This window comes from Biomphalaria glabrata, chromosome 7, assembly GCF_947242115.1.
Source record: "Biomphalaria glabrata chromosome 7, xgBioGlab47.1, whole genome shotgun sequence".
Lineage (NCBI taxonomy): Eukaryota > Metazoa > Mollusca > Gastropoda > Planorbidae > Biomphalaria > Biomphalaria glabrata.
This window is the reverse complement of record NC_074717.1, coordinates 29,375,757-29,402,842: the sequence shown is the minus strand read 5'-3', so window position 1 is coordinate 29,402,842 and position 27,086 is coordinate 29,375,757. Positions and strand designations below refer to the sequence as shown.

Below are 27,086 nucleotides of genomic sequence, written 5' to 3'. Positions count from 1 at the left end.
CAGTTGAAAATTAAAGACTAGCTAATGATAATGTATAGCACAATTGTATAACGACTACATCTAGATCTACAAGCAGCCTCTTTTCTAAATCTAGAATTTAAACAATTGTCACACTGAATATATAAGCAAGGGCCTATTAGAGTGTTTTGCTCACATCTTATTAGTATCATTTCTTTTTATTGTGGATAAGAGTAAACAAGACGGGTGTGGAGGTTCTTCCATCTAAGGGGCGACTCTAGATAAACAAAAACGGCTCGAATCTGTTTGAGCTTGATGTAAAAGTCTAGATTTATGAATGACAAAATTGACAAAGACATTTGTAAAGACTAAATTGAGAATTGAGGGATTCAAAAGGAGGGGTGGGGGGGGGGAAAGCTCGTGGTTGGTGATGAAGTTTTTTTTTTATTGGAGGATATCAAAAAAAGTTTGTGATGTCATTATAAATCTGACTTTTCCATCGAATAATAAGAAAAAAAGAGATTCAGTTCAAACTAGCGTTATGCGCCTTTGAAATTCAAAGCCATCCGTTCCATTGAAATTTAAATAAACTGATTTAAACACTTAAATTATGACTTGTTTAGCCGTTAACATCCCGCCTGTTCTTAACGAGTAGAAGGACACCTACAACAGTAAACACAAGATACAGATATTTTACAAAGAGAATTAGATGAATTACAGCAATTGGAATCAAATTGGAGCATGTCTTTCCAGCCAGAAAAATGTCATTTATTAAGAGTAACAAAAAAACTAAAACAAATTAATTCCACATATCTTATTCATGGTAAACCAGTAATACAGACTAAAAATGCAAAATACTTAGGTGTTATAATAAATGAAAAACTGTCATGGAATCCCCATATTGAAACTATCAAAAAAAATCAAACAAAGCATTAGGGTTAATTAAAAGAAATTTCTATAAATCAAATCAGAACATAAAATTAAAATGTTATTTAACCTTGATTAGGCCAATAATAGAATATGCATACTTTGTTTGGGACCCCTCAACTCAAAAAAAAAACATTAAGAAGCTGGAACAGACACAAAATAGAGCAATGAGATTCATAACAAACGAATATTCACATCTTACTAGAGTTACACCTTTAGTAAAATCTCTAAATTTAGAAAGCCTTCAGGACAGAAGACTCAAAAGTAAAGTAGCAATTATACATAAAACACTGAACCATAATATTCAAATACAAAAACAAAATCTAATAAAATACTCAGAAAGACACAAAGATAAAAGCACATTCTTCGTTCCATATGCTAGGACAAATTTGTATAAATGCTCCTTCTTCCCTAGTGCTATTAGAGCATGGAATGGGTTGCCTGAGCTAGCCAGGAAAACCAGTGATTTGGCAGAATTTATTTCATTGGTTAATATGACTAAATGCATAATGCGTTGGACATAATCATCTTCTTTTTTAAAGTAATGTCTGACTCTATATTTTGTAAGATAAGATAAGGAAAAGATTGTCTCTCGAGACGTAAAATGCCACACTGGTGCCGTTGTGTCAAAAAACTAATGTATTGGAAGATACAGTTGTCAAAAGTGTGTTGGAAGAGAGACGTTTCACTACGAAATATTGGGGGGGGGGGTTGGCTTGTAATGCAAGCAGACGAGAAAGCTACAACTGGTGAGCCTAAAAAGTTTTTGTGCAAACTCAAAATTATGGTTTCAGCCGTTCAATGGAAGGATGAAAGAAAAAAAAAGGGGACTTATGAAATTTGAGGACTAGAAAATTGTGTTGGTTTTGGGGAGCCCGGTAAAGCGGGATGTTTTCTTGATGGTATTGATATTTCAACGTTGGCGTAGCACGGGTAACAACTATTGTAAGATAGCTCTAATTTAATGATATATCACAGTCTGATGGCGTCATTGTTATAAGAACATGTGGAAAACGTCATACATAGGCTATGTGTGCTTTGTTTACACACCTCTGAAAGTAAAGGCTATGGAATAAAAACAAAAGCAACATTTTTCCTAATTGGTAGGCTTACTTTTTTTTCTTCACAAGTAGGGCTAGATTATAGTCATGATTAGTTGAGGTCTACTTTTTACAAGACACTCTAAATACTTTATCTTATCAATACTTTAGATAAGTTTTCTGTATAGTCTAGATTAGTATTGTAGACTTTAGTATTTACAGTACGTTTCTTTTAGATTCTAGAGGGTCTAAATTTAAAACATAAATTAAAAAATTATTTAGTTCTAGTCTAGAAGTCTAGATCTATGCCAATATCTAGACCTCTAATTATAGGGGACTACTATCAGAAGATTACTAGAGTTATTCTAGTAGGTCCTACATTGAGAAAATAAAAAAAAAGAACAAAACTTTGTCTTGTTCATACTTGTAACTTGATGATTAATTGTCAGACACTGCAGAGGCGTAGCTAGCCACGTGCGGGTGGTGCGGACATATGGACAGTCCATTCAGAGAAAACTAAAGACTTCCGAAATCTGCAAAAATTAGGATGATGAGGCTTTCAACAGTTAGGCTTTTCCGACGAAAACCAAAAATTCTGATAAAGTGTATGTATCACAGTATTGCTCTAGTACTACGCCTCTGCATTTAAATCCAACTATGGATTCAAAGAGTGCGGGAGGTTTTTGCCGAAGATGGAAAACCAAGAGACTGCAGAGTTCACATTCAGTCATCGCTTGAAGTTTGTCTTCGAGTAGAAAACAGTATTGACAGAAAGGCTCGAGATGTAATTAAAGAGGGAAGAGATTCTGTAAGAAAATCTGACCTTTTGTCTGCATTTCAAACGAGTTGAAGAAGAATTGGAAGGACAGAATAGAGGCAATTTCTAGGAGCAAGTCAGATTGCTATGCAAGTTCTATTATTTTCAAAATTTATAGGAATTCTGGAGACATTGACAAGTACAGATGAAAACTCTTCTATTTGATGTGAAGCAGGTCAATGGTTAGCAAAATAATTTTTTTTTAAATCATCTCGTGTTTTTGGTCTCCTGTATTAACGGAAATTAAGGACTAGCAAATATACCTTCAAAAATAAAAGGATTATTTATTCGAGACTGCGCATTTAAAATTAAAGCATTTAAGTTACTTTCAAGAAATTTTAACTACTAGTCGGGAGAGCTTCCGAAAGAGGAGCATGCTGGGCTTTTTTTTTTGTGTTTAAACAAAAATTGGTTAGATAATTCAGTCCCAAATATCGTCAACTTGGTTCGCATATTTCTGACCAGTGCGTAAAGTGAGGTAACTTGTAGCGACATGCGAGTGAAGTGTCTTAAGACTAAAGTTGATAAGAATTACTGGCGATCAATGATGGCAAATTTACGACTCACTAGTTTGGTCACTTTCTCAGTTAAACAAGTGCTGAAGGAGAAAAATAGATGTCAATAAAAAGTTATCGATCCTTTTGTTAGCAAGAAAGCACGTAAGATTTATTTGTAAAATCTTTTTGTCTATTTTGTTTTTGCGTATTAGCAATACTCTAACAAAGAATTCATGTTCTTTTGAAAAAAATCTTTTTGGAATTTTATTTCGATTTTTTTAAAGGCATCAGGAGGAGCTGTCGCAACGGGCGTCATATACACTAGCTACGCCACTGTCTTTAGAAACTAGGAAATTCAGTAAAGGATTATAAAATATAACATGGAACATGGAGGCTATTCGAGACCATGTAGCCTTTATATGGAGTTTTTTTGTTGTTTAAATCTAAAGTTGACTAATGTTCTCTATATGGTATTACAGATACAATTAATAAACCACGACCCAAGTCATCGAATTCCAAAAGCCTACGAAAGCGCTGCTTAAAAAACTAGTCGCATGTTCTGTCGCAAAGATTCAAGCTCTGTTTGAGACCCAGGACTAAAAACAAAATGTCTGCAAAATTCCCTGATTTCTTTCATTCTCATTGGCGTCCTCCACCATACGAGTTGTGTGAAGAAGATAAAGAGTGGATCAAAAGAGATTGGGTGAGGGTAAGTGCACCAAGTTCAACTTTCTCTTCATGATCCTATTGCAACACCTGTTTTTCTTTTCAAATGCGTAAGTGATACACAGGGTTACTTCCAGAGTGTACTTCCAGAGTGTATGACGTGACCTCCATATTATATGTCGTGTGACGTAACCTGTGTATGACGTATGACTTAACCGCTAGAATGTATGACGTTACTGCCCAAATATATGACTCCAGGGTGAATCGCTTGAACTTTGAATAACAGCTCCCAAATCTTATTATAAAGTAAAGTTAATATATAGATAGAAGAATTTAGAACGAAGTGGAAAGGTTAATGCCTTTATGTCATATATAGTTAAAACTGAGTTTGCTAAAAAATTCTAGGTCAAGTTGTTTTTTCAATACAGTTATAGGCCTACTAATTACATAACGATATTGGCAGAAAAAAGAACTATGATGCGTTGGTGACTATTTAAAGTTTGCAAGTTCGAGATGCCTCACTGGCAAAACATTTCTTAGCTGCCAGATCAAAGGGACTTGATGTAGATCTGGATATTGGTCATCTAAGTCTTGGTCTTTGGTTAGAGAGAAGACGGTATTTGGCTGCATCTATGGTCTCATTTATCCTTTGCAGCTCATACAAAAATGTAGACTTGACTTTCATTGCATCTTCATTTTCTCTTGCGATATTATACGTGTCACCTTTAGCTTTTATCCTATCCAATGTCTGTCAACTTTTAGTCTGTAGCAAACCTTCATGACAGAGATCTCAGAAGAACATTACTCATCGTACGCCACCCGAACATTACCGAACATCTATTCTCAGAACATTACTTATTGTCTATTCTCAGAACATTACTTATTGTCTATTCTCAGAACTTTTTCTTGGCTGACAAGAGAGACAAAAGCTGCTTCTATCTTCTGAGCTTCATAACCCCAACGACCAATGGCTATCGAGTGTTTGACAAATGGCATGGCATAGACACTAGTCGGTGTCCCGAAGATGTTAAAGCAGAAATCCAGGAGAAACTGTGAGTGCACGTGGCTCCTGTACATTCAGGGCTCAATGATGCTATAAGAGGATAAAGGCCAGATCTCTTGCTCATTTTCATTTCACATTAAGACTAGGTTGACACAAATAGCTTCAGTGTCTACTCACCAAGACTATCTTCTTCTTAAATTAATTGAAACACGGTGTACTGTCTGGAACTAGACGATGTCCAATGCACCAATAAGCTTTGGTTCGAGTCCCCTACTTCTTCCAAATAATGGATATTGTTAATTCAGTTTAGCTGAGGATGCTAGAAGTCTTTTATATCTATTTTTAATCATTATCATCATCTGTTCCTTGACTTAGGCCTAAGTCGTAGGGGTGCTCTGACATACTCGATTATAGGCAGCACGATAAAGGAACATGTTTCCATGTTGAGATATCGGTAAACTTTGGATAAAGTCAACTACCTTTTGGTTTCACTCTGCTGACTGGCTTGTCGTCACTAATACGCAGGGGCGGACTGGCTATATGGGCATTCGGGGAAATGGGAAATACCCATTTGGGCCGTAGGGCCAATGAAAGGGCCGCATGAATGCCAGTAAATTGTTTCAAGATTTATATTATTCTCTTTAAACTTTGATCGTCATGATTGAACAAAAATACTTTTGACACTTTCCAAGTCTAATACTAATCTAAAGCATGGACGTAAATATCCTTCATCCGTATATAGTGCTTCTAGACGTCACTAAACGATAAACAAGAAAATTAAGGCATTTATTTCTTATAGAGATCGACGTTAGTGTGAATCTATAAAGGGATCACCAACAACGTTCCAAGTCCTATAGAAGACATGTCCAGTCACATACGAATTCTTTTTTTTTTTGTTTGATGGAGTAGGCCCGCTTCGAAGTCCTTCACAAATCACAATTATTATCATAAACAGTGTTGAAATATGTTGATTGGAATCAAAATGCAAAGATTCTAAAAAGAAGGAAAAAGAAGGAGCAGAAAATAAATAATAATAACAATGGCTGGAATGCTGTGCAAAACAATATTACAAAGAGAGTTTATGTTATCACACAAACTCAGAGGCTGTCCCCATCGAATTCACCAATGGACCAGGAATATTCAAGCCATAGTCTTGTTTTGATCGTTTAAAGTAATAAAATTTTTAAAATCATTTGGCGTTATTTTTCACATAAAGGAAACAGTGCAACACGTCGTCTTTGATAAGACTCTTCTAACTCTTCTGGAATAAGTAAAGTAACGTTAACTGATCACCTAAGAACTTTTTTTTAATTTCGGGATCTTCGGGCGCCTCTGAGTCCACCCAGCTCTAATGGGTACCTGATAATAGGTTGGGAAAAGCGGTTGATCGTTGTGCTAACCACATTACACCCTCGTAAACCGTAAGCCACGGAAACAGACGACCTTTACATCATCTGCCCTATAGACCACTAGATCTGAAAAGGGAACTTTACTTACTTTACTACTGGGTAATTGTGTACTATGCTTTTTGCATCAGATTCATTTCTTAATGTGATTTACTGTTTACATAATAAATAAATCTGCACCCCCTAAGCAGTAAGAAGATAAGCTATATCTTAATAATTTATAGATTTGAATTTTGTTCAAATTATTTAATACATTTAAATCTAAATCTACGTTTGGCCTCTGTTTAGTCTAATTTAGATCGTTGTCATTCACCAACTTTATGATGACAGCATTTACGAATGAACAGGCTTAACGCCATAAGAAACACTAATGCCAAGACGTCAAAGTTATTGACTTATGTCGAAATACAAAGAGGGTTTGCTAGAATAATGAGATTATCTTAACAGCATTTGTTTTACTGAACGTAAGGATATTTTAAAAACAAGTGGATACGTTCTGCTGTGTATGTGTGTATCCAACTTTAAGATGCAATCAAACTAAGTTTCCAAGTTATTGAGAAAGCAGTATATGAGAGTAAAGTTCTCTTTCAGACCTTGCGATCTATAGGACAGATGATATTAAGGTCATCTGTTGTTTTTTTTTTACCAATGGTTAACGAGCAGGGTGTGATGTGGCCAGCACAATGACCAACAGCCTTAACTTTGTCAATTAAAGTCAGGTACCCGTTAATGTTGGGTGTACCAGGGGAGCCCTAAAAATCCCAAAATGCAAAATCCTAGTCTTCACCGAGATGCGAACCTAGGACCCCAGGTTCGGAAGCCACCGCGCCCCCATGACCTCGTGAGATGGACAGTTAAAATAATGGAGAATGAAGAGTTGTATTTGTAAATTGAAGTTCAAATGTCTGAGAAAATGTTGAGCAGTGAAAGTGAATCATAAACAATATGTTAATTAATGGGGAATCTTCAGATGTCTTGAATGTGAATCCTAATGTATATGGTAGCAATAACTTTTCACATTAATTAAGAGATTCCCCATTCCAAGTGTATACTTTATTCATTTAGTAATAGCGCTTATCTAATAGTTTCAATATCATCTAATAAATTATTCATATACTAATTACTTTCGATACATTATTAAAATTTACACAATGTTTTTGGTGACAGGTATGATTGGACGCCCATAATGTGGCATACTATTTGTGGGCCGGATTGTATAGAAATGCCCGGGCCGGTTTTGACACCCAGTCCGCCCCTGCTAATACGCACTACTAATATTTCCATGGGCCAGTCAATTAACACCTTTACTATAACATACAGATGTGCCTTTATTCCAGCATGTAAACAGGGCTATCCAATGCACATCTTTGCATTCTAATTATGAAATTAGTATCTACTTATGCACAACTACCGAAGCATGACCCAAATCCTCGGATCCTATAACCGACATCTTCGCCTATAGGCCTACTGCACTACTTAGACTCTTTGTCTCATAACATATCATACATACATGTAAGGAACATTTAATTCGTTACAGTGTTTTCATTTTATTATATTAAGGCCTATATCAATAGAACTGAAATGTCCGGGCCGTCACCCGCTTATCTTTAAGCTAATAGGCTACTCCGTCTGTAAATAATGCCTAACTCAAAACGAAGGTTTCCATCATGTGAAAGTAAAAATGCTGCCTTAAAAAATTACGAACATTTTTATTTTTCACTACACTAGGTTATTAAACTAACCGTACAGTGTCACTTATTGAATGTGTGAATGGTTGAAAGGTAGACATTGAGATCTACCTATTTAAGAGCGGTATGTCTAATAAACGACTTATTCCAAACAATAATATTTATCAGGATAAGTTGTCTTCCACAGAAAGACTTCAAGCATGGGAGGAGTCCGTACATTATAAATGGTGTCCCTATAGCCGATGTTTTGAAAGGAAGCGCCCAATTCCCGTGCGACTGCCGATCTGACGTTATCTTTTACAACGGCAGGGCTTATGATCAGAAGTATTTCGTGAGTAGTTTCCCTTTTTTACAAATTAAAAAAAAAATTCCAATTATCTACGATTTTTTGTCATAAGATCAAAAACATTTATACAAAAGATTTCCATCCTACTATCACCAAACATGATCCTTTCCTTTTGGTCCGTGATTATGCTCTAAACTCTAAGTATTAACTTCTCTTCAGTAGCCCTGCCATAAAAATGGCTGTGTCTACTGTAGGCCTACGCCATACAGCAACTCAGTGGAGAAACTTTACAACTTACAGCGACTAACTGTGAAATATTGTCATTGATGTAAACCTGAGGAGTGGCAGTTTGCTCTGTCTCTGACCACAACACATTGGTTAGAGTCCCTTTACTTTGCTGTCTCTGACCACAAAGCATTGGTTTTAACTGACTCTGACCACAAAGCATTGGTTTTAGTGTCTTTACTTTGCTGTGTCTCTGACCACAACACATTGGTTAGAGTCCCTTTACTTTGCTGTCTCTGACCACAAAGCATTGGTTTTAGTGTCTTTTCTTTGCTGTGTCTCTGACCACAACACATTGATTAGAGTCCCTTTTCTTTGCTGTCTCTGACCACAAAGCATTGGTTTTAGTGTCTTTTCTTTGCTGTGTCTCTGACCACAAAGCACTTGTTAGAGTCCCTTTTCTTTGCTGTGTCTCTGGCCACATAGTTCTTGAAGCATCAATTCATGCAACTGAACAAATGATCTGTTTTCCAAAGTTATGAATTAGGAAATGAAAAAATAACCTATTGAGTAGTTTCCGTTAAAATTCATAGTAGCAGTAGCCTATATCATCCATACTTATAACAGCGATCACTCCTGGATGTATTAAATAAACAAATCAATCCCACTGTTTCACGTCTATTGACAAAGCTTCTATGAACTCAATCCTTCGACTGTCTGCCTGTGAGCATTCCTGGACGTTTTTTCTTCCTCTTCTTATTCCCGGCTTAAGTTGAAACGTCGGACAATAATTCATTGTCGATGACATTAATTAACACATGAATCAATTTAAACAAAAATTTACCAGTTAGTTAATTGATTAGTGGTTATCAATTATATTTTTTTTTTTGTTACAAAGAAAATGATAGATAAATCTTGCAGCATTGAGTAATATGGCAGTAATTGTGCAATGTTTTCGCTTTTGTAAGTTTTTTTTTTTTTTAAAGAATATATTACATTTAGCTTTTGGTTCAACCACATTTTTAGCCGTTCTTATTTCTATTTGAATGTTTCTTAGCAAACTCTGAATCTGCTCCAAACGCGTCTAGTACATAGGCCTATGTGGTTTCTAAATCCTGAGTTTGCTCAAAGGAATGTTTCTTATTCAAAGTATAAAGAGCCTACTTTAACTTAGCTCACATCTTTTTTTAAAACACGTTTAAAAATTTGTGAGCCGGTTGTAGATATTTTGACAGATTTATCATTCTCTTAATGTCAATCAAATATTTTATGGGTTGGTGTAATAGGGCTTATTCGTTTGTATTAAATTATTTAAGGCAGGCTTCGTTAGGAGCTTGAATATAGATCTAGATTAAGGCCTACGAATGCGTACAGCAGAGCGCTTTTAATAATATTTATTATTTTGAAGAAGTCAAGTGTAGCAACCAAGATCGGGAAAAGGTTAGATTCAATCATAAGCTAAATGTGTTCGATTTTCAACACACTTTTACAACAGTCGACAGTGTCGGCATAGTGCATATGTAATTAATATTTAGGCCTATGCTATTTGAGAATCTACTTTTGAGAATTTAAAATCGTTTTCCCTGTTATACTCATTTTTACCGTAATTTTAATCCCCTAAGAGTAAATTTTGATCTTAATGAAATAAATACACATTCAAACTTAGAAAATGTAGAAAAACAGTGAAAACGACTGCATCACATTTCTCGTGCTTTAAATTACTATTACATTTTGACTACTGCTATTTTTTAAAGAATATTTTTACTTATATGTATGTTTACTGTTACATTTTAATAGGTCCAAATCTTTTATATTATAATTTCTCAAAGAACTTAATTTGCATCTAGTGTAAGTATATTTTGTATTACGCTTAGACATTTTATGATGACCATTGTCTGTTTTCTAGCTACAAGCTCGACTTAGAACCCGCCCCTGCAATGTGATGTTTCTGGAAGGGAAATTAATACCTCCATTTGTAAGTCATTCAAACACTTAGAGATGAGATGTGGAATTGAATGTTGAACTAATGAAGGGAAGAAAAATATTACTTCGCCTTCTCAAATTAGTCCATGGGTAAAAGCATGAATGAGTGACTTTGGCCTACAAAAACTGTGTGGTAGAAGGGATGTATATGAAAACATTATTTGCACTGTAGACACTAATTTATTTTTTTTAATTTTATTAAGATAGGTTGCCGAAATCAGCCAGGTAAGCCAATGATTTAGCAGACTTTAAGTCTCTAACGCACGACTTGATTAGAATATTGATTTGCGCAGGGGCGAAATTATCTTCTATTTTGAGGGAGCATCTGTAATTTATAAGAACAGTAGTGAGTGCAATAGTAGGCTAGTAGAGACTAACAAACACTTTCTTGTCTGTTTAAATGCTGCTTTATTCGTGTTAGATCGTCCATATATGTAGGCCTAAAAGGAATGCAATTATCTCTCCCCCCCCCCCATCTGTTAATTAGCGCATTCTTTCGACATGTCAGCAATGTGGGTTACTGGGTTACAATAACGAGACGGGCTTGACAAAACAATAACCTTTACTATCACAGGGAAGAGCAGAAATGCATTTTTTACTTTTAAATTATTTCGCAATTTTTACTTTGTAATTTCTGTGAGGTGATTGGGCCTATTTAAACCTTGGAGTGGTGCATGGGTCCAGCTAGTATTTGGAACCAAATAGGTCTAGGTGGTACATTCCTTATTCCATATGCTAGAACAAATTTGTATAAATGCTGCTTCTTTCCTAGTGCTATTAGAGCATGGAATGGGTTGCCTGAGTCAGCCAGGGAAACCAATGACTTGGCAGAATTTAAGTCATTGATTAACATGCATGACAGTAGATTGACCTAGGAACACGCGTAGGACGTAATCATCTTCTTTTTTGAAGTAACGTCTGTAGTTCATAAAATAAGATTTTGTTTTGTTCAAGGGAAATTTAATCAATAAGTTAGGGTTTTTTTTGGTGGATGGGGATTTTTGTCCTCAAAATAAATCAAACACCCGCTTTGTCAAAGACCTTTGATAACTTGATAGATGTAGATATGTTTTCACTTAAGCTTTGCCTTTTTTTTCAGATGCCTGGCAAATCTCCACAGATCTTGGGACCATACCGAAATAGAGATAAACCACCAATAGTAAGAGTCACATTTCTATTGGATAAAACTTTTTATCCCTTGTTCAGTAGAAAATTAAAATTCAATGAATAAATTAAAATTAAACACCAAACAAATCTCAAAGAAATGAGTTTAAGAGCATGTCTTCCTATTGACAAACAATGAAGCTTTCTTGTCTGTGTAACCAGTTATAATTTATGAACAAGAAAATCTTCCCAATATTGAAAGAAAAAAGACACCCAGTCCATTGTAGACCAAGGCTCCAAGATGTTTTGGCTTTGAGGGAGACAGTGAATGTAAGCTTTATTTAATGAGATTAAAATATTCCCTAAATGTAAGTGAGGAACTCGGGTACCAATCTAAAATGATTTTAAATGTTTTGGAATGTCATAGAACAGTAATGAAATAAAGTTAACATTTATTTTAAAAACATTGTAGAACATGGATAAATAAAAAATAGGTCTATTGCATTGCTGATATGTATCTTGTCCTCAGAACACAGGTTTTAACAATTGCATCTTTGGTAAAGGTTTAAACCCCTGCTGTACCACATCTATATTCAATGATACAGTTCCACCCTATCACAACACCAAAGATTACGGCTACACCCGGATGGGTCTACCCTATGGAGAGACCATTGGCTTCTTTAGATTTAAACCGGCAAGTACACTTTCTTTGTGTATTGAAACAGATTTAACATAGTCAGCAAAACAATCCTCGAAGCCTTTTTTTGATGGACTTAAAATAGTGTTATAATGTTATAACGTCTATAAGAATAGCTCCAACAATGTATAACACTGCATTCTAGGCTGGAACAGAAAGTGAGTTCATAAAAGTGGAAAGCTCTACATTTCCTTCAATTAAAGTTCATGACATAAAAGTGGAAAGCTCTACATTTCCTTCAATTAAAGTTCATGACATAAAAGTGGAAAGCTCTACATTTCCTTCAATTAAAGTTCATGACATAAAAGTGGAAAGCTCTACATTTCCTTCAATTAAAGTTCATGACATAAAAGTGGAAAGCTCGACATTTCCTTCAATTAAAGTTCATGACATAAAAGTGGAAAGCTCGACATTTCCTTCAATTAAAGTTCATGACATAAAAGTGGAAAGCTCGACATTTCCTTCAATTAAAGTTCATGACATAAAAGTGGAAAGCTCGACATTTCCTTCAATTAAAGTTCATGACATAAAAGTGGAAAGCTCGACATTTCCTTCAATTAAAGTTCATGACATAAAAGTGGAAAGCTCTACATTTCCTTCAATTAAAGTTCATGACATAAAAGTGGAAAGCTCGACATTTCCTTCAATTAAAGTTCATGACATAAAAGTGGAAAGCTCGACATTTCCTTCAATTAAAGTATATGACATAAAAAGTCAAAAGTCATAAGAAAATTTTGAAATCAATGAACTACCTCCCTTGTTTTATCATTACAAATTAAATTCGTAAATTACAGACGCAACTTCGAAAGAGAAGATAATTATGTCCTGCGTTTTTCATGTGTCAATCTAGTCATGCATATTAATCAGTGACTTAAACTCTGCCAAGTCGTTGGTTTTCCTGGTTGATTTAGGCAACCCATTCCATTCTCTAATGGCACTATGGAAGAACGAGCACTTGTACAAATTTGACCTAGCATGTGGAATAAGAAATGTGCCTTTAGCAGGTGGGAACAACAAATTTATTGTATACACTTTAATGACTCATACTAATGTTTTATTTGTATGTGTATATCATAAACACTGCACTCATTATTATATCATAAAGCAATAAAATTCTATGTAGCACTCAAGAAATTGTATTCAGTTGTCGAGCGTCTCTGAATTATTGTTTTGTGATTTCTTACAGAAAAAAATTTGTGACTGCAGGCAGGTGCCTCTTCAAAGTCTAGGTGAATGCTGTACTTGTGAACCAGGGGAATACAACCCTGCCCAGTATATCCAAGATGAATGTCCACCTGCCTGTTGCTGCTGAATCTCACACAGAACTTGGATTAAAACATCTGACAATCAACTGATATCAAGAGGAAAACAGTTATAACATCAAATGAAATAATAACCTTACAATAAATATCACTTTAGGAAATGTAACAACTTGAAATTTGTGTTTATTTGGAAATTTGTATTCAATAACAAAATAAAACAAAATCTATCCATTACAAAACTCAAACACAACAGAGAACAAAACAAAACACCAGTGAAATTAATACATGATCAAAAAAATTATAAATTTCATGTTTTAATGCATCATCAGTATTAAATGTAAATAAACAAACATTTGGCATGGTCCATTAAATAACATTATGGCATGATTTAAAAAAAAAAAAAAAAAAAAAAAAAAAGGGAGGTATTATCTCAGCTTTCTATAATAAAAGAAAATAGAAGGTAAACAAAGAAATAATATCTTAGTTAATAGTTTATAGCTATTTACAGGTCCAAGACTAGAAAGCTGTTACTATGAACCAGACAGTTTTCTATTGCACAAAATAATTTTCTATTAAGTGATTTTGATTATTTTAAATGTAATCCATTTCACTTAATGGACATGTACCAGCTAAATAATGACAGCAATGAGGGGAGAGAAGTAAACTGGAACTAGAAAAAGAGCTATCTTCCCATGATTTACCCTCAGGTGTGCACAGTATCTACCCTCATGTGAACACAATGACAAGTGTACTTTAAATAATTTAAAAAATGTCTTAAATTAAGAAACATCATTTGATGTCAATAAGAAAAAAAAATGTATAAGTATACAGAATCAAACATAAAGACAAGTACTAGACTGACTGTAAAAAAATATCTCCTAGTGGGGGAGGAGGATGAACTATTCAGAAGGATGCTAAAAATTAAAACTGTCAATGTTACTAGACTGAAGGCATTGTTTAAGTAGATTATTTAGTTTTGAAAAGGTGACAGGATGACTCTACACTCTGAAACAATGTGCAAATTACACTATGTAATTCTTGCACACATTTTTTGCAAAGCCTATATTTTTCATTGACATATTGTAAATTATTTCACAATTTATAACATTTTAGAACAGAGTAAGAAAAAAAAAAAAGAACAATATTTTTATAGTGCTGACATGTCAAGCTGAGCTGATTAAAGTAGCCTGTTGGACTATGTGTTCAGATTATGATTATCATCTTTTAAATAAGTAAAAAAAAGTTTGGCTGCTTATTTATTTCACTTTTTTCAATATCTTTAAGAGAAATGATTTTAAACATAAATTATTCAAGAAACATTTACATGAAAGGACGGCATAGAGATTTCAAGGCACAGTTGTAACGTAAACTAAAAGGGCAACAATGTACCAGTTGTAACAGATTAATGTAATTTTATAAAGTAAATGAAAGCTATATAAACTTTTTTTTTGGAAACTTTAACTTTGCATTAGAACTTTTCAAAAAGCAGTTATGAAATGAATAAACAATTTTGGAATAAAAGTTTTACATAGATAAAATTTACAAACACAAAAATGGCAAAAACATTCAATATAAAGGTGACCACAGGCATTTTCTTTTAACAGAAAATAGATTAATTTGTACAATAATGTCTGTAACATAGTAAATAAAGCTTTTTTTTTTTTGTACATATTTTTATAACTACAAAAACATTGGCATTTAAAAAAAAAAAAGATTTTCTTTCCACTAATAGGAGATCTAAGACCCTGGATCACAGACTGGATGAAGACAGGCAATATTCCAACATCAGCTCTTAATTGAAACTGAAAATGACACTAATGAAAATGTGTGCATAGCTGAAAAGGCAAAACTCTGGCAATAAGTCTGTTGAATGGTAACAGAAACAAAGAAATAACTTTGTGAAAGACAGACCCAAAACTATCACATAATTATTTTTTGTTTAATCTTAATGTTTCTTATCTTATCTTATATAATACAGACGTTACTTCAAAAAAGAAGATGATTACGTCCTACGCGTCATGCATTTAGTCATGCAGAAAGCATAAAAAAAATTACAAATAATGATAAATATAAGACAAATTTATGTCACCGGAATGTGGGTCATTAAGAAAACAAATAGTAGCTTTTAGAAACATTTCAGTAGGATTCACCATCATTGTTGTCAGAGTCAGAGGTCTGTCTGCATAAAATAAAAAAATTAAAAAAGTATTATTGAATCAAAATATTTGCAAATTTAATACAAAATTTAAAATATCATTTATGTATGGAAAGAGTCTATATGCAGACATAGCATGTTCAATGAAACTTAAAGGGACATACACAAGCATTTTGATATAAATAACCATATGTAGGTCAACTATTCTGTTCTAATTCTCAAACAAAACGTTACATCTGGCTTTAATATTTCACATTTGTATGCTGCATTCAAAGCAAACAATTTAATAGTTTTCAAAGTTAATATTGTAAATCAAAGTGAGCATTGTACAATAATATTAATGTAATGATGATAATCCATCTTGCAATATTAGCATAATAATAAGGCTATTACTTCAAGAAAATTTGTGCTGCAATAATGAACTTCATAGATCAATTCAACAGTATTAAAAAAAAATGAAAAGTTTAATGCACAAGCCCTCCATTCAACAATAACAAACAATGGAAATGAGATAAACAATAATTAAAAAGTTAACAATATTCTAAAGATAATTTCTCAACTCATTATTACTAGGATAATTTGATATGCTTTGTAAAAAAATGCTCAAAGTAAATTCCTTCCCTAAAATAACTATGTTGAGAATAACAAGATTTTATTGTTTAAAGACTACTTTAACTATAAAGAAACTGTTTATGAGATTAACCATGTAGATCCTAATTACAATAGTAGTATGAAATGATATGAAAAATGTGTTTAAAAAATTTATCTAAATGTATTATACAATATTTTTAAAAAATTATAAATGTAAACAAAAATAAAGAAAAATACAGCATCTCATGTAAATGTTAGTTAATTCTACTGTTGTAATAGCTTTTCAATAGATTTATCAACATATATATATATTTACTTTTACATAGATGACCTAATTGCTACTGACATGTTGATTTTGCACAAAGACATTAATTATTTTTAAAAGGTATAGCTCATTACATTTTACATCATTACATTATGTATTTTTGTGATGAAAATATCCTTTTTATTTCATCAGAAATCAATGCATTAAAACACTGGTGTCATCTAGAAACATTTCTTACCTGGAACTGTCTTTTGATAGCTCAAGTTCTTTGATTTGATTCTTTAAGCTGTGAATGAGATAAAATATATATGTATAAAAATATTCATCAGTGTTTCAATAATTTAAGATAATTAAAATAATTGTTGAGATGAACAGTTTTTTTTCTTTCTACTAGTTAAGTGATAAATATTTTTACCTTTCAATGAGTTCTTGACTTCGTCTTGATGCTTCTAATTCAGCCCAAAGTGTTACTTCATAAAGTGAATACTGTAAAAAACACATTTCAAAAACTTAAAAAAAAAAAATATGTTAAAATGTCCTTTTCTTTATTAAAAGAAACAAATCCTTAGTATATAATAAATAAATCCAGCCCCTGTCTGCTCAGGTACTTAAGGATTAGGATTTGAGCCAATCACTTCAGAAACAAGGATTTACTTGTAAAATGAAACTAACCGATCAGCCTAGTTAGGTAATTCATCATTTTCTGTAGCCCACATTTAACAAGGATGTCATGTAGCCAGCACAGCCTTTACTTTCCCCAACTAATGTCAGGTACCCATTAGAGATGGGTGAACTCAGAGGTGCTCTACATATTCCAAATTAAAAATCTCAAGTCTTCACCATGATTCAAACCTAGGACCTCTGGTTATGAAGCCAAGCATTTTACCATTCAGCCATCACACCTCAGTGGTAGATGGATAAAAACATCTACAAGAACAATTCTGACATGGTTCAACAGGGTACTTCTATTTATCTTGTATCAATTACAAAAAGCAACCAAAAGTCTGTCACTCCTTTGACTATAGGCTGTTCTCTTATATGTACCCTACCTTAGTGTGACAAAGTCTGTATTTAATTATGGCTACTGTTGCTAATTAATTCCTGATCATTCTGAACATGTGCATTGTCTATTTATTTCATACATTTAAAACTAACTGACACCCTATTGATTTTAAAGTTATCATTTATTCTATTGGATAATTAACTTGGAAAAAATTATTATGTAGCTTAATATTAAATTAGTTTTATTAACTAAATATTTTTAAAATGTGATTATAACCTTTCGCAAACTTGCCAGGCGACGAAAGTAAAATTTTCCGGCCTCATCTGCATAAATAGGATGAACATTCAAGAGGTCCCCAATACCTCCCTGACATTGATCTGCATTCCAGGGATGAACTATGACTTCAATGATATAGTCACAGATGATAACACCCTTAGCAAATAGGAGAGTTAAAACATAGAACAGCCAAAAATAAAACATCCAAACTGATAAATGTTAAATGTTACCTTGAGCTAATTAAAAGTTGGACCAAGCCATACATAGAGCTGATGAAATAGTTTATCTGTTTCAATGGTCAACATTTGAATAGAATCTTGAGCAACCAGCACAAAAACCAACCCTCAATATTCATTCAGACACATGTTAGGTATCTGGTAGGGTTGAGAAGAAGTGAGATGCCTTAAGATACCAATTATAAATCCCAGACTTTCAGATTTGAGATACTGGGTGTAGAAAAGTCTTTTAGCAAGCAACTATATCCTATAATCCTTTAATGAGTTCTATCTAAACAAATGCTTTATCTATTTTGTACACGCATAATGAATTGGCTAGGAAAAAATAATTAATAACAAGCTTATATTTTAAGCAATTTCTCCTTATTTTCATTTGTTTAAGATTTTTCTAATTTTTTTAAATTTATTTATTTAAAAAAAAAAGGATTTTAGTGAATTTTTGTTATTGCTATTCAATCAGAAAAAAGGATTGGAAGGGGCATAGTAGTATATTAATATTTAGGCCAATATAACCACTAAAAAGCAACCTACACACTCAAAAGCCATTTTCTTAGCATCTTCATCACACCAGCATCGACGTCGAGATCTGAACAGATGCAAAGCTTTTCTACTTTGTCCATCTACATGTTTTCTGTAGATTAAATAAAGTTTAAAATTAGACAAACCAAGTCTTGATTGTTCCGAAGTTATTTCTGACTTTGTGGAGAATGTTATGAAACAAAGCAAAAAGATCAATTGGTCACAGGTGAGTCTGAAAATAAACTAACATGGTTTGTTAGATATAAAGGAACTTCATGCAAAATAAAATATTCAGCAAATGGTCTTGGGTCTTCACTAGCAATTAAATAAAACAAAACAACCTGTGACTAAAACATCTGTGTTGTCTAACAAGACAAGACTAACATGCATTTTTAAAAATGTGTATAGATATATCACTTAATATCACAAAGATGTGTAGTTTGTTTTTTCTCTATTTTTTTCTGATATAATTAGTATATTCCATTTATGGCTTTTAAATCCACTTGAAAAAAGAGAAAATTAAATAAAGTTTTTGTCTCTTTAAGTTTTCTTATATTTTGAGAAAGTTTTCAAAATCACTTTGATTTAAAAAAACAAAAACAATTTTTTTCTATAAAATCTACTTTCAACTATTTCAAATCAATCAGAAATTTAATACCTATATATACTCTTTTTGACAGAACATGTTCTTACTTTGGGTCATACATGCAAAGATCCTCCCGTCTCTCCAGTGGTATATTTGAGTCAAGCACTGGAACAAAACGGATGCTGTATCGATCTCGAGGGACAGGTGGTGTGTAGCGAGACATTAAATCATGCAAAGACCCAACAACATGATCACGCTAAAATAGAACAAAAAGATAGATCAATCATTTTTCCCTTTAATAATAAAATAGGGAAAACATTGGATTGGAATGTAGTAAAAATGTAATTTAAAATAGCAGCAATGGCTTACAAAACCAATTTGAAAAAAAAAAACATGTATAATCATTGAAAATACCTGGTACTGGGTCAGTTTGATACCCATAATGATTCCAGTGTCATCCACACCACAATAAACGGTACCTCCCTTTCCCGTGTTCAAGAAGCCACATATGTTCCTACAGAAATAAATGTTCAAAAATTAGTTCAGTAGTAGATGCTTAAACATTTGCACATATGTATCTTTACAACAGCTTGTAGACAAATGTACATCTATAGATTTATCAATACAAAAATGTAATGGCTAATATCAAGTTTACAGCTAACAACAGAGACAGATCAAGATTCAATTGAAGCTACCTAGACACAGACTTTCTTGTTTTTTCATTCATGTCTGCTATCTCTTCTTGACAAATTTTTCTATGCCCTTTAAATTCATGGGTAGCATCTTCCTCATGAGGGAAAAGTGTACCATGTAAATAGTATTTTGCCATTGTATTCTGAAATTTAGATCATGTTTATTACACAAACCTGAAACTAACAGGAATGTCTGTAATTTATAAAATAAGATGGTGGTGGTCAGGTAGAGTTAAGATATAAAGATATAGATCTAGAATTACTTGACCTAGATATAAACTATTTTGTTTGTCTTAAAACTTAGACATAGATACACATCTAGTCAGAGTATTATAGATCTATAAATTTAGAGAGGTCTGGATTGACTAGCTGACACTAATTTCCATAACTTGTTTGGACAACCAATTCTCTCTAGTATGGCAAACAGACCGCTTCTGCTAACAAGATCAAATCAATAAATGCTATAAAGAGGGGCTGCTTTTGTTCTCTGCTCTTCTCCTGTAGCTGCCACAAAGAGAAAATTATGTAGATCTACCTGCCCTAAAGCCACACTGCAACACTGGATAAACATATTCTGCCAAGATCTGCAGCCGCTTTAGTATTACTCTAGCAAAAGCCTTTCCAACCATGCTAAGCGGTGAAATGCCCCTATGATTGTTACAATCAGAGCAGTCACCTTTACTTGTATAAATTGTAACTGTTTGAATTTTTCAATTTCTGGGGGACCATTCCTTGTTCCAACCAGCAGTTCGTGGAGTGGCTTGATTAGGGCATGCTTTCAAGCCTGAATGACAGTACAGTTTGAAAGTTCCGCCTCTAGGCCATTCTCCAGCAATAGCAGAGTAAAACAAGGATGTGTTCTGACTCCAACATTATTTGGCATCTTCTTTTCAGTTGTACTAACCAGCACTTCTAAATCCCTGGAAGATGGAGTATATATCCACAGTAGATCTGATGGAAAAGCTTTTTAACCTGGCACATCTTAAAGCCAAAACAAAAAGACTGCGTATTTTGATTAGTGAGCTGATGTTCGCCAGTGATGCAGCACTCATATCTCATTCACAAGAAGAACTAAAGAGGTTAGTGAATGCCCTGGCAGCTGCTTGTCAATAGATTAGCCTTACAAAAAGCCTCTCCAAGACTGAAATCCTGGCACAAGACGTCTCAGAAATACCTGTGATACATATTGGAAACAACACCCTTAAGGTGGTGCAGAAATTTACCTATTTGGAATCAACAATTGCCAGCAACCTAGATTTAGACACCGAGCTGACAAAAAGAAAAGGAAAAGTTTCTACAGCAATGTCAAACTCTCCAAGCGCGTTTGGGACAATGCCAAACTGACCAGAGCAACCCAAATCCTAGTATACAATGTCTGTGTTGTGCTCTTCTTTATGGCAGTGAGAGATGGTTAACATACATGTACCAAATGCACAGTTTGAATAGTTTCCATTTGCGCTGCCTGAGACGCATAATGTGAATCTCCTAGAGTGATCATGGCTCCAATCAGGAAGTTTTGAAATGGGCCAATATGCACATCATCTATGCTCTCCTGACACAGAGAAGACTATGCTGGCTTGGACATGTCACCCGCATGCCCAATGGTAGAATCCCAAAAGATATCTTATATGCTCAGCTTGTGGAGGGAGTCAGACCCAAGGGCCACCCAAGACTGCAAGCGAGACATGAGAACCACAGGCATCAATGAAAGCATGTGGGAGGAAATAGCCCAAGACTGGAGTGCATGAAAACAGATTGTGCATGCTGGTGCGATCCTTGCTGAGAGCAAAAGATTGAAGCGGCCTTAGTCAAGAGAAAGAAAGATGCCCTATCAGCTAGCTCTAAAACAGATGCATATACATGCACAAACTGTGGCAAAATCTGCCGCTCCAGAATTGGCTTGATTAGCCATACCACTTTCTGCCCCCTATCAAGACGAAACCAAAACTAGTGAGTCATCTTGGTGCATTCATTGTTGTCCGAGACAGAAGGAGCCATATAATAGATTTATATATAGGGCTAGATCCTAAGATAGATCTAGACGTAGATCTATCTAGAATAGATCTTGAATCTAGATTAGGTCTAACTTAACTAATCTCTAGATCTAAGTTTAACTCTAAACCCTAGATCAGCTAGGTCAGGTGATGTACTAGGTTGAGTCTACTAGATCTAGAATATATACATTATACTCATACATATAAATTATTTTTTTTATAAATAGGATAGAAGGCTATACTATAGACCATAGAGAGAGTCTATTTATAATTAGATTTATTCTAGTACTAGATCTTAGTACTGTAACTGTAGTCTGTAGTAGTAGACAAAGTAGATAGTCTAAGACTAAAGTATAGTTTAAGAAATTAAGTATAAGACTGGATTGATATAATAAACCCTATATACTAATATAGTATATAAATCTAGACTGTCACAAGTCTAGAAATCTAGAAGATCTATCTCGATTTTTGTTAGAGTTAGTGTTAGATCTAGATTTTCTAGATCTAGATCTAGATCTAATTTAGAATGTCTAGAGATTATCTCTATTAACTAGACCCTATTATCTTCTTTAGTTCTTATGTATGATCTAGAATAGTATCTAGATCTAGATAGCTGATATTTTAGCCTGATAGATCTATTCTATTTAATATCTAGATCTAGATCTAAGAATCTATCTGATCTCTACTAGAATACTTATAGTACTTATACTATACTATACATCTAATTTTCTAGTATAGTGTTATAGATCTATACTTTATTACTAGATCTAGACTAGATCTATAATAAACTATAAATAATTACTAGGACTAGAGACTCTAGTGTCTCTAGATCTAGACTAATCTACACTCTGGAATAGGCCTACATAATCTATGAATGTATTATTGTATAGAAAGTATAGATCTAGATCACTTAAGTTTTATAACGACTAACAGCCATTAAAAATTAAGCCCAAGACCCAAGGTAGGCAGCGCATTAAAAAAAAAAAGTAAGGGGAAAAAATAGCAATGCACATTCAAACATTGTGTACATTTCGGATTTGAGTGTATCTGTAATTTTGTTATGCCCCTTGTATATTTTTCGTTTTCCAGCCAGCTTTTCTTTGGACGACCCTGTCTCCTGCTACTGACACTGTACCCTGAAGGAGGACTTTTGATTAGTGAGTCATGTGGTACAATATGACTTAGAAACAAGCTCATCAGCTTTCGACTCTTCGCAGAGTTGATAAGTTCCTCCTGTATTTGCCAGCCAGAGTGTAAAATTGTAACAGTACAAACTCATTTGTCTTTTCCTGGGGTATCTGATACCCAGTATTTTTTTCTGTAGCGTATAATAATAATATAATACACGTTATTTCTCCCACAACCATTCTCGGAAGTTGAAACTTTGAACAGTTATTTATTGACATAGACAAGACATGAATAAATAACAATAAAAATTAACCAGTTAAGCAATTAATTACTGGTAATTAAAGTTTTACCATTTTGTTTGATACCAATAATGGAAATTAATCATTCAGTATTCACAGATATGGATAAATATGTAGGGTTTTGTCCCCTTTGATAATTTAATGCATTATTTCTCCCACACCTATTCTCGGATAAAGTTGAAACTTTAAACAATTATTTATTACACCTAATAAAACATGAATCAAAGTTGTTTTGTTTTTTTAATCCAATTAGTCAATTAGGTCTAATTATTAGTAAATGATTATTTTGGTTAATATTGATTAAGGGAAATAACCCCTACATTAATAGACATTAATTAAAAGTGCGGAGTTCTTTCTCTTGGATAAATTATTATTATTATCATTATTATTTTGCTTGTTAATAGATCTAGAGCTTTCTATAATAATAATAATAAATATGTGCGCTTGGAAATATCTATTTTATTTATTGTTTTGCTTAGAGGCTTAGCGCAACTTTCATGCTTATAGCATGCGCAGAGCGCTATGTTCTAATCACTTCTGCCGACCAGTGGGGAGTGTAACATAATAGTATTATATGTACATTTGCACACTAGCGCGTCAGTGCAACACCGCTTGTGTTTACGTAATAAACGGAGTTCCTAATATGTCTTCCCTCTTAAACACTAGTTTGTTATTTGTGTAATACGAATATTTTACATGGTGTCAGAATAAAACTTGAAAAGCTGTCCAGACAAAGGTTTTTATTAATCTAATAATGGCTTCTTTTTATTTTGAGCAACCAATCTTGAATTGGAATGCTAAAGATCTGTATCAAGAGTTTATAAGATTTCAACAGCAGGTGAGCTTTTGTTTCAAAGGACCGTTAGCTGGTGCCGATAGTAAACAAAAAGCCGGATGGCTGGGAATGTGGATAGGTCAGCAAGGCCGTGAGGTTTACAAAACTCTAAATATTACTGATAGTGAAGAGGGAGATCCGCAATTGCTATTAAAGAAAATAGAAGACTACATAAGGCCAAGACAAAATAAAAGAGTGTCTAGATTTAGAGCACATCAGAGAAAGCAGGTAGAAGGAGAAAGTTTTGATAACTTTGTTAAAGACCTAAAGCTTCTAATTATGGACAGTGAGTATGACAACCCAGACGATATGCTTATTGATTTGATCATTAGTGGAGTCATACACGAAAAGGTACAATTAAGACTTCTTGATCAGGGACAGAAGTTGACCCTTAGCAAGGCTATAGAAATAGGACAACAATATGAGATGTCGCAAAGCCAAGTGAAAATGTTTAGGGGCCAAGAAGTTCTAGCGATCAAGAGAGGGTCACACAATGTACTAAAGCAGAAGTCTAAAGACAACTCAGATAAATTATGTAGTAAATGCGGCAAGAACCACGAAAAGGGAAAATGTCCAGCAATAGGAACCACATGCAATTTCTGCAAGAAGAAAAACCACTGGTTTCAAATGTGCAGAAAAAGACGCAACGTCAATCTAGTAGAAGATGACAGTCACAGTGATGAAAATATTATACCTGTTAGCACTGCAAGTAGCCAGTATAGAAAGGGTAATATTGAGAACATCAATGTCGTCGAAGAGAAGTGGACTGTAAAACTAGTCGTGCATGGCAAGACGATCGACACTGGTGCAAGATGTAACATTCTTGTCAAGTCAGAGTTTGAAAAGCTCAAAGACAAAGTAAAACTTGCTTATTCTGCAAAGTCGCTCAAGTCTTACTCTAATCATGTTATTAAGACTTTAGGAGCAGTGGTGCTACCTTTGAAAAATAATATTCAAGAGGTGAAAGCAAGGTTTGAGGTAGTAGACATTAGCCAAGAGAACATTTTGAGTGGTGACACAGCAGAATGTTTAGGACTACTACAACGGATAGACAGCATAGAATCCAAGGCAGAAGACGAGTTACAAAGAGAATTTCCTGAAATGCTGAAAACAACTGGAACACTGCCAGGAGAATACAAGATTCAGTTACAGGAAAATGCTAAAGGAGTTATTCATCCACCACGTCGCTTAGCAGCATCTCTACGCAATAAAGTTGAAGAAAAACTTAACGAAATGCAAGCTGATGGATTTATTACTGCCGTACATGAACCTACTGAATGGGTTAGCTCCATGGTTGTTTCGTTCAGGAATGACAAAGTTAGAATATGTATTGATCCAAAAGATCTCAATAAAGCAATCAGACGGGAACATCACCCGATGAAAACTATTGAAGATGTGATCACTAATATTCCAGATTCGAAGATATTCTCAGTTCTCGATGCCAAGTCAGGGTTTATGCAAATAAAGCTTGAAAGAGAATCTTCATTTCTCACAACTTTCAACACACCTCTGGGAAGATATAGATGGTTACGATTACCTTTTGGTATTAAATCAGCGCCAGAAATTTACCAAAGAATTATGGATGAAATGCTTCAAGGAATTGAAGGAGCATATGTCATCATAGACGACATTCTAGTAGCTGGTAGAGATGTTGAGCATCATGATCACATTTTGAAACAAGTCATGCAAAGAGCAACGGAGTACAATCTAAAGCTGAACTATGATAAGTGCAAGATAAGGCAAAACAGAGTACCTTATATGGGTCACATCTTGTCAGAGAAAGGTTTAGAACCAGATCCAGCAAAGATAAAGGCAATTATTGACATGCCAGCTCCTCAAGACAAAGATGGAATCAGAAGATTTCTAGGTTTAATTCAGTACCTAGCAAAATTTATTCCTAATCTAAGTCAAGCAGATGCTCCAATACGAAAGCTTCTAAAAGATGATATAGAATTTCAATGGAATCATGAACAAAACAAGAGTTTCAAAGAATTGAAACATCTTTGTACAAACCCTCCAGTATTGGCATATTATGATGTCAACAAGAACGTGGAGATAGAATGTGATGCAAGTAAAGATGGACTGGGAGCAGTATTACTCCAGGAAGGCCGTATAATTGCATACGCATCAAGAGCTCTCACAGATACAGAAACAAGATATGCTCAGATTGAGAAGGAAATACTCACACCTAAGACACCAGATCTCAAGGTGGTGAAGAAACACTTTGACTCCGAGAAACAGTCTCAGAAACATTATTATGATAAGAGGAAAGGAGTTAAGAGTCATAATCCACTACAAGACGGAACGGCAGTCAGAATGCAACTTAATTCTATGTGGAAACCAGGAACAGTAGTTTCGAAGCATTCTAAGCCTAGATCATATAATGTCAAAAGTGGAAATAAGGGCTACAGAAGAAACAGAAAACACATCAGAAAGTCTTCTGAGAAAGCAAACAGATTTGACAACAATTATGACTTTCCAGATGACATCTCAGAACAACCAGAACCACTAGATCTAGAGAGTCCAAGATTACAAACTACACTAGATTTTGAGCCGCCACTACACACTGCTTCTTCTAACACCTCTAGACCAAATGAACCTTATGTAACACGCTCAGGCAGAATAGTTAACAAACCCAAGAGACTTGATTTGTGATGAACTGATTAGACTTTTTAGTTGACTAGTTTGTTAGTTATTCTGATAAATAGATTTTCTAAATTAAAGAAGAGAGATGTAACATAATAGTATTATATGTACATTTGCACACTAGCGCGTCAGTGCAACACCGCTTGTGTTTACGTAATAAACGGAGTTCCTAATATGTCTTCCCTCTTAAACACTAGTTTGTTATTTGTGTAATACAAATATTCTACAGGGAGTTGGAAGGAGTATTTGGTTTCTGTGCTGCCCTTTCAAAAGCAATTTAAATAAAAAGAAAGTTGCTCAAG

The 27,086-nt window shown here is 34.1% G+C and overlaps 2 protein-coding genes across 5 annotated transcripts; one reads left to right on the top strand and one right to left on the bottom strand.

Moving 5' to 3' along the window:
• Positions 1 to 1,878: 1,878 nt before the first annotated feature.
• Positions 1,879 to 13,735, top strand: LOC106068306 (uncharacterized). The gene is made up of 7 exons (XM_056036132.1): positions 1,879 to 1,988; positions 3,719 to 3,948; positions 8,190 to 8,333; positions 10,420 to 10,488; positions 11,596 to 11,655; positions 12,130 to 12,294; positions 13,484 to 13,735. Exons 2-7 carry the CDS (start codon positions 3,847 to 3,849, stop codon positions 13,607 to 13,609), a joined length of 666 nt encoding a protein of 221 aa, XP_055892107.1. The 5' UTR covers positions 1,879 to 1,988; positions 3,719 to 3,846; the 3' UTR covers positions 13,610 to 13,735.
• On the bottom strand, positions 13,736 to 22,901 carry LOC106068289 (uncharacterized). 4 transcript variants are annotated; one of them, XM_013227594.2, is made up of 9 exons: positions 22,808 to 22,901; positions 19,886 to 20,025; positions 19,605 to 19,704; positions 19,298 to 19,446; positions 18,617 to 18,716; positions 17,850 to 18,005; positions 16,986 to 17,056; positions 16,809 to 16,856; positions 13,736 to 15,738 (listed from the first exon to the last, which is right to left on the bottom strand). In XM_013227594.2, the coding sequence occupies exons 1-9, from the start codon at positions 22,811 to 22,813 to the stop codon at positions 15,696 to 15,698; spliced, it is 813 nt and encodes a 270-aa protein (XP_013083048.2). In that variant the 5' UTR covers positions 22,814 to 22,901; the 3' UTR covers positions 13,736 to 15,695. The 4 variants fall into 4 exon arrangements, with proteins under 4 accessions (XP_013083048.2, XP_055892103.1, XP_055892104.1 ...); XM_056036128.1 differs by having other exon boundaries at positions 19,886 to 20,027; positions 22,780 to 22,835; XM_056036129.1 differs by having other exon boundaries at positions 22,679 to 22,819.
• Between the last annotated feature and the right edge of the window lie 4,185 nt (positions 22,902 to 27,086).